A 7,163-nucleotide genomic window follows, 5' to 3' on the forward strand; every position below is an offset into this window, starting at 1 on the left:
TAGGTTCAAATTACATCCAACAATTACTTGGTTTTGTCACCAATTTGCCAAAGAGGAGGATTGAACATGTGAATTTTAAGAATTTGGCTAGCATTTGGTGATTACGATGACAGACATCATATCGAGTTTAAATTATATTAGCTGTTGAATGTAAAATATTTTGAGTTCATTTGGAATTTGTAATGTTCCTAGATAAGTTAAAATGTATAATTCCGAATCTCATGGTTCTTATCTTATCAAATGGAGAGTTTGAATTTGAAACTATTACAAGGCTGTAGAGATAGTTTCTTGCTGTTAGCAAATTGCTAGCAAAATTTCACAAGGACTTGAAAAATGCTTCCAAAAATTTATTTCAAGTGTCATACTAATTAGGCTAATTAGAAATTGTAGAGATTCTAGAGATTTGGAGAGACAAACGAGTCATTTGTTTGGTCAATTAAAAGTGTAAATTGACAAATATTTTATAATTGAAATTTCATTTTAAAAGATTTTCAAATAATGGATTGATGTTTTGGGTAGGTTGTTCTGTAGGGTTTTATTTTTAAAAGTTATTTTTAAAGAGCTTTTCTTCGTTACCAATTTCTTAGTATAGAATTGATTTATTTTATCTTAACGCTGTTCTTATTAAATAATTACATGCATATTGATTAACAAATTGATTAAATATTGATTGATAGACCTTTGAAAGTCTCACTCTGCAGAAATATTTGGAAAATTTCAATACCTATAATGTGAAATGTAATTTTAAGTTACATGGAGTATATTTTATGAGATGAGAATTTTTATATTTAAATAAAAGTTTAAAATATTATTATTGTTTTAAAATTTAAAAAAATTGAATTGAAATTTAAAATAATTAAATTATTTATTATATTTTATAAAAATTTTAAAAATTTATAATAATAATAATAATAATAAAAATTTTGTTTCTCATCTCAATTGCCAAACTTGCCCAGATCAGTCCGGGTACAGGGCGACGGGGGCGTTGGATAACTGCTGTAGAGAGAGATTATATACATTCTTCAGGGAAGAAGCTATTTCAAGTCATTATCAACATCTCGGTGAATCGGTGATTGAAGACTGTTAGTGTGTCGGAGGCATCTTCTTCGGTGATTGAAGTGATTTCACCAATGCCCCTACTGCTTTCTCGTGCTTTCCAGCTGCTCCCAAAAGAGATCTCACCATCATAGGTTCCCGTGGCGATGATGGTGCGATTTGCTTCCTCTTTCATGATTTCTTGAGTTGAAAGGCTTGTTATTGCTGGATTAGGAGTTTGGCCGTGCTGCACTTCCTTTTCTGTGTTTCCGGGGGAATAGGAAGAAGGGCTAATTACAGCTAATGGAGGATGGTCGTCGTGTTCTGGGAGATGTTCGCTTTGTGTGCTTGATATTGAAGTCACAGCAGTGTTAAACTGTGAGGAATTTGGTGAGTGTCGACTTGAATTGGATCTATTTTTGGAAAGCCTCTGTCTAGCATTTTTCTGCCAATTTTCAAGGCCTCTAACCACACGCTCGGTAAACACTGCTCTCTTCATGCTAGAACCCATCTGTGACAATCATTTAGCACAATGAAAAAAATGAATTCAAGTTACAAATCCACTCAATAAAATATATTCTGAGAACGATTCATTTGCTGTCATCCTTTGTACTTTTAAACAGAATTTTCACATTCGATGACATGACGCTACTCAAAATCACGCTTAAAGTTTAGGTATCTGTGATGAGAGTAATGTAGTCTGATCATCTGCCCACACTAAAAGGATTTTAGTTATGGGCTGCAAATAAGAACTTTAGCTTGTGATCTGTTAGGACCTTGCGGGTGCAATTTTTGGACTGTTTTAATGGATAAAGCTTTCCATCAAACTGGGTCGGAGGAACCTTCTCTGACCCAGTTTGGAGGAAATATTTTTTATATTTTTATTGATTAATGGACAAACAACTATCTCATTAAGGAGCAAAACTCAATCTATTCAAAAGGTAATTTCTCATTGTTATGGACTATTCAATGTTATTTCTATATATATTCTACATACCAAGGATTTAAACTCCTGGTTTTCAACTTTTTGGAAGCATTGCTAATTTAGTGCTCCTAATCTTGTTTTAGTTTCTTAACACTAGTATGCCAGTACATAATTTTATATAAGTTTGATGTTCTGGAATAGCATAAGTGATGCATTTCTTTACCTGGGTAACAAGTGCATAAAGAGGCAGGGTCACATAGCCGCAAAGAAGCTGCACAGCCACACCCATGGTAATCCTTATGGTCAAGTCCTCCATGTTTTCATTGAAGCAAGACCTTAGGCCATACTCATACTGTTATGGCTAATGGGTCAGCTTAGGATGTAAAAATCTTTTGAGTTTACGAGCTTAAAATACATACCCATGTCCAGGTGAAAAATGCCAGCTGAAACGAGTTCTGCATATAAAATAATCCTGATCAGTGTGTTATCATGTATAGAGAAATCCATTTTTGCATAAACTTCCTTTCTGTATTTCAAGTAACTTTTGCTAATTTGTGAATACTCACACAAGTCAACCGGAACTTTTGAAAAGAATTTAAATTTATCGTGGCTATGTTGTTTGCCATTTCTGCTGTATGAATTTTTCTCGAGGTAGGAAGGTTTAAGCCTCATTATTTTCATATTATCTATATGTATCTTCATTTAAGGGGTAAGTTAATATCCTTTCCATGGTTTAGGGCAAGGCACATTGTTGACAATATGCAAGAAGACTCACCTTGTCAATCTAGGAAATATATGGCACTCTATTAGTGAATTCTGTTTCTTCTACTACATTTTGATATCAGTTTTGGCTGATTCGCTCATTAATTTTGATTGTATCATGCCTTTAATTTAGTATAACATATTCAAAAGAACAACGTACTATGGAATGATCAAGTCTGATAGATTGCATGGGGACTTCTATGGATGGATGATCAAGACCTTTAAGTCGTTGGATTGTAGAGAGAAATATTAGATGATATGCTTTTCATTCAATTAGTCTTACATAAGCAATAATTGTGATATTCTATACCTGGATTAGGATAAGCTGGAGTAGATGGAGAAGCCAATCAGGTCTACCAAACCAGAAATAACTATCACTAGGATTTACAAGAAAGGTTCCTTGAGTGACTGGATTCTCCTTGCAACTTTCCACACACATTTTGGTTATTGTGACTTCTAGCTTTGTCCCCACAACTAGAACAATCTTCAATGCAAAATATAAAGGCAGACAAGAGTGAAGTCAGGACAAAAGCAAAGAAGAAAATGCAATCTCTTCACTCTTGTTGTTTAAAATAGATGAAGTAATGGTGTTGATTGATTATACCACTAGGGGAACAAAAGGTAGCCAATAGTGGTTGTAAAACACTGCAAAAGAAGTCAGGTCAAACGTTGTTAAGATGAAAATGTGTTTTTCTCCAAAATACCACTAAACCTATATATTTAGTCACGCAAATATGGAAATTAGATTCAATAGAGTTGTTCCCTACCATGTGCACTGAAAAATATGAATAGTATGGAAAAGATCCAGATCCAGAACCTGCAAGAGTGAGCACCAAAATCTTAGTCTGAATCTGTTGTCCTCGATAGTTATGATCTTGTCTAAGGTTTCGTGCATCTTGTCATAACTGATACTATGTTCTTTCTTCTATATCTCTGATTTTCAAATCTTATGCTAATTTCCTGGGCCTAGACAACCTGGTTGTATGTTGGCAACGATATATACCTGATTCCAACAACCTGCTCAAAATCATTATCGAAAGCCCTAGAAAGAAATTTCTTGAAGTTGAAATTGCTGCCTTCAGCCACATTCGCCTGCAGAAGCAACCAAAAGGAAATTCAGCTATAAGCTGTCAAAGAGGCATAACATGTTTCAGGGGTTTTTGGACTCATGCAGCTTGCTCCAGTCTGGCCTCCAATCGTTGCGAACTCATTCATACTTTTGTTTGGCATGTTTTTAGGAATGCTTTTAAGAAATGCCTAGAGCATTTTACATCATACTTGCAATTATGTCTATCACTGTACTTATTTTCTGCTTTCCAACTTGGCTAAGTAGTCTTATGATCTGGCTTACCATTATGAAACCATTGCGAAGAGTGAAGTAATCGGCTTTCGAGACTGAATTACTGAATTGCCGAGCAAAACAAACCTAAAGAAAAGAGAGAAAAAAATTCGTCGTTAGTATCTTTGGAACCATGGTCGAGGAAATGTGGATTTCAATGGCTAGATGTGATCGATATATTTAATGCTTTTGGTATGTGTTAACTGTTGGCTTTAACTTAATCATTGAAGAGGAGCAGCCTATTTTTTTCTCTGATAAGAATAATTCCTTAACCATTCTGATCTTATGATCTTATTTTTCTTTCTTATGAAGGAGAATCTTTCAACGATACTCTATTACACTACTGAATCAATCTTCATTTTGGTATAAACTTGTTCTCCTGTGCCTTCAGAACAAGTTAAAAGCATCAAAATGGTTTTACAAGCTCTAAAGAAGGGAGGAAAAAAGTAAACATGAGAATGAACTTATATAATTTTTTAGTCAAATAATTGGATGTCCATTTGCCTTTGAGGATTCTTCATATCATTTTCTACTTATGCTAGCTAAATTGTTGCAGATGTGAGGCTCATCATATTAAACTCACTTACTGGCCAAAGTAGGAGAGGGTGATCACTCCAAAGCTTTAGATGACGTCTTCCAAACGATGTTTGACGGGATAGCTGGAACCTTTTTGGATCTGTACAGATGACACTAATATAAATGTAAGTAGACTACTGATACATTTTTGAACTTGTGCTGTTAATTTTGTCTATGATTAGAATTTGTGCTTCCATCGTTATGTCTAGTACTATATATGAATTCCTTAGCCATTAATTTGATGAAAGTATTTGTTTATTTGATAAATAAACATGATGCTGTTCTGTAGAATACATGATCTTAATTGTACAGGTGAATGAGGTACCAATATGTTTGTTTGCTGGTTTTGATCTTATCATTTGATCATTATCAGTGGAGTACAGGATATTGAATCATTTATGGAATACTGCATGTCTTCTTCATGAGCCCTACTAAAAGTGATGGTAGACCTTGATACCGTATTTTCTCTTCAGTATGGCTGAAGATTGCCCATGATGTCAAATTTTAATAACAGGTGCTCCTAATTGGATTACAGCCTTTTGCTGCAGTCTTCGTTGGACTTGCAGGTGGTAAATCTGAGCAGATGTGACTCTTAAGATAACAACATATTGGAGTGGCTAAAGATGGGCACCATAATACATAGAATAACAAAAAACTAAAACAATGAGAGAACCGACATTAGGTTACCATTAGCTATTTGATATTGAAGGGTTTGAGTCTCTTCCTCCCATGCTTCCCATTTCCTCATCTGTTCACAGAAGTTTTTCGAAAGATTTAATTGTGGCATTAATTAAATTAAAGGTAGAAAAAAATGAAATAATGATAATAAAAGTGAAAAAATGACAACCAGATGGTAAACAAGTTTTGCAAGTTTTGTCCTGCTTCAATACCTTAGCTAACCCAAGAAACATCGTCAATATGCAGTACAGAACGTGAAACACTGCCAAAACTGAGATTAAGATATTTAGTTGCAAGATTGCTTCCCTTGACACCAGAGAAACCATTCCCTGCAAAATAAAATAAAACTACATATTAGAAAATATCATAACCCCTTCCATGTCATGCAGGACAGGTTACTTGGGGGTAATGATCGGGTCAGTAAAAGATCTCACTCATCAATCACAAATCAAAGAATTCTTCCTATTACGTATCTAGGGAGAACTCTTTAGAAACATTTCCCCTGTTTATTAGGGATGTTGTAATTTTAGTTAAATAATTTCTTTTGATGAGAAAGATTCCAGTTCTAATTGAGTTCACTTTTCGTTAGCTAGTGTATGGACTACAAGTCAGAAGGTCTCTTGGCCATAATGTTCATTGAGTTATTAGTGAGACATATGCATTAGTCAATATCGTCGGAACAGAGATTTAATTTCATTCCACATGTTCTGTTTCTCACCATTAATGATCATTTGAAGAGTGTGGTTCAATTCAATTGTTATTTTTCTATGTATGTAGTTCACAGCTTGAAGAGTTTCGCTTTGCTTAGCAGTAATTTTCCTTGGTCCTCACCTTTGCTTGACAGTAATTATCATCCGTGATTTGATTCGAAAGTGTTTTGCTGGAATTTGATCCTGGAACCTGTTTGGCTGAGGAGAAAATTGGGTTTACCGAGTCTACAGTATCTTTGCATGGAAGAAAAGAATTGGCTGCTGCTTCAGTGACGCAGATTTTTGAGATGGGTACTTCCAATATTGTAAGAAGCAGCGATATGAAACCGAAATTCATCATTTCTGTTTCAAACAAGTAATTAATCAAACTTGTTTACGTAATTGGAGAGAATATAGAAACTCTCGCAAAGATGGTGGAAGTCTATTGAAAAAGTGTTTATACCATTAAAAAAGACCGAAGGGCAGGAGGCCAGCTAAGCTTGTACTAACCTGTTTTGATCTTCACCAAAGCCTTATCGAGGGATTTTCTTTTCCTTTTCCTGAGAAACTGTAGCATGCAAAACATCTCAAGCACACTTGCTCAAACAACCCCGTACACATTAAATGTCTCAAATATGTACACACGTGTGTGTGTGTGTGTGAGTTTACGTATAAAGAAAAGAACACATACCTTGGCTAGATGATGAAGACCTGCATCAATCGTAAAAGATAGGAGAAGGAAGAACAAACAAAGGATTGAGACAGCCCATGTTGGCGTATGCTCCAGATCCTCTCCTCCTTCCATCTCTCTCTTGCTCTCGCTCTCAGTTCTTAGCGTTTGGTCTGTTTAGAACAAGCTAGCACAAGAGAAGGCTATCAGCTTTTATCTTATACATATGTATGAGCGTTTTCATAACACTGATTAGATTGATGATCAATATTAAGAGCTAATAAAGGTTTACGTTGATCAGCTGCTACAATAAAAGACGAGAAAAAAAGATGAAGTGATGTTTGACTTTGATGACAGTCAGTGTCAATGCTCAACCACGAACTGACTGTTTGTTTGTTTATTTGTGTACGTCTTGTCATATCCAAGCAAGAAATTACGACTAAGATTCTTTTTTAAATTGCCAAGGCTCTATGATTAAGATTTGCGCAT

General features: G+C 35.0%; 1 protein-coding gene and 1 long non-coding RNA gene across 4 annotated transcripts; one reads left to right on the forward strand and one right to left on the reverse strand.

Moving 5' to 3' along the window:
- Window positions 1–994: 994 nt before the first annotated feature.
- Window positions 995–6,925, reverse strand: LOC122307845 (MLO protein homolog 1-like). Of its 2 annotated transcripts, none has more exons than XM_043120949.1 (14): window positions 6,696–6,925; window positions 6,515–6,572; window positions 6,147–6,367; window positions 5,528–5,644; window positions 5,325–5,385; window positions 4,649–4,737; window positions 4,074–4,148; window positions 3,726–3,814; window positions 3,490–3,539; window positions 3,327–3,367; window positions 3,033–3,206; window positions 2,380–2,415; window positions 2,184–2,231; window positions 995–1,546 (listed from the first exon to the last, which is right to left on the reverse strand). In XM_043120949.1, exons 1-14 carry the CDS (start codon window positions 6,807–6,809, stop codon window positions 1,040–1,042), a joined length of 1,680 nt encoding a protein of 559 aa, XP_042976883.1. In that variant the 5' UTR covers window positions 6,810–6,925; the 3' UTR covers window positions 995–1,039. The 2 variants fall into 2 exon arrangements, with proteins under 2 accessions (XP_042976883.1, XP_042976882.1); XM_043120948.1 differs by having other exon boundaries at window positions 2,184–2,312.
- LOC122307846 lies at window positions 1,285–6,557 on the forward strand. Of its 2 annotated transcripts, none has more exons than XR_006241839.1 (3): window positions 1,285–1,425; window positions 4,618–4,762; window positions 6,160–6,557. It is a non-coding gene; the product is annotated as an uncharacterized LOC122307846 (long non-coding RNA). The 2 variants fall into 2 exon arrangements; XR_006241840.1 differs by having other exon boundaries at window positions 1,374–1,514.
- Window positions 6,926–7,163: the final 238 nt, after the last annotated feature.

The sequence above is a fragment of the Carya illinoinensis genome, chromosome 4, assembly GCF_018687715.1.
Source record: "Carya illinoinensis cultivar Pawnee chromosome 4, C.illinoinensisPawnee_v1, whole genome shotgun sequence".
Taxonomy (NCBI): domain Eukaryota; kingdom Viridiplantae; phylum Streptophyta; class Magnoliopsida; order Fagales; family Juglandaceae; genus Carya; species Carya illinoinensis.

Excerpts from the sequence above, each read along its gene's own strand:
- LOC122307845 (XM_043120948.1), bottom strand. The coding sequence starts at position 6,809 with ATGGAAGGAGGAGAGGATCTGGAGCATACGCCAACATGGGCTGTCTCA. Across the intron at positions 6,368-6,514 it reads TTTGGTGAAGATCAAAACAG|AAATGATGAATTTCGGTTTC; the intron begins GTTAGTACAAGC and ends TGTTTGAAACAG. Across the intron at positions 3,368-3,489 it reads CATATTTTTCAGTGCACATG|TGTTTTACAACCACTATTGG; the intron begins GTAGGGAACAAC and ends CTTCTTTTGCAG.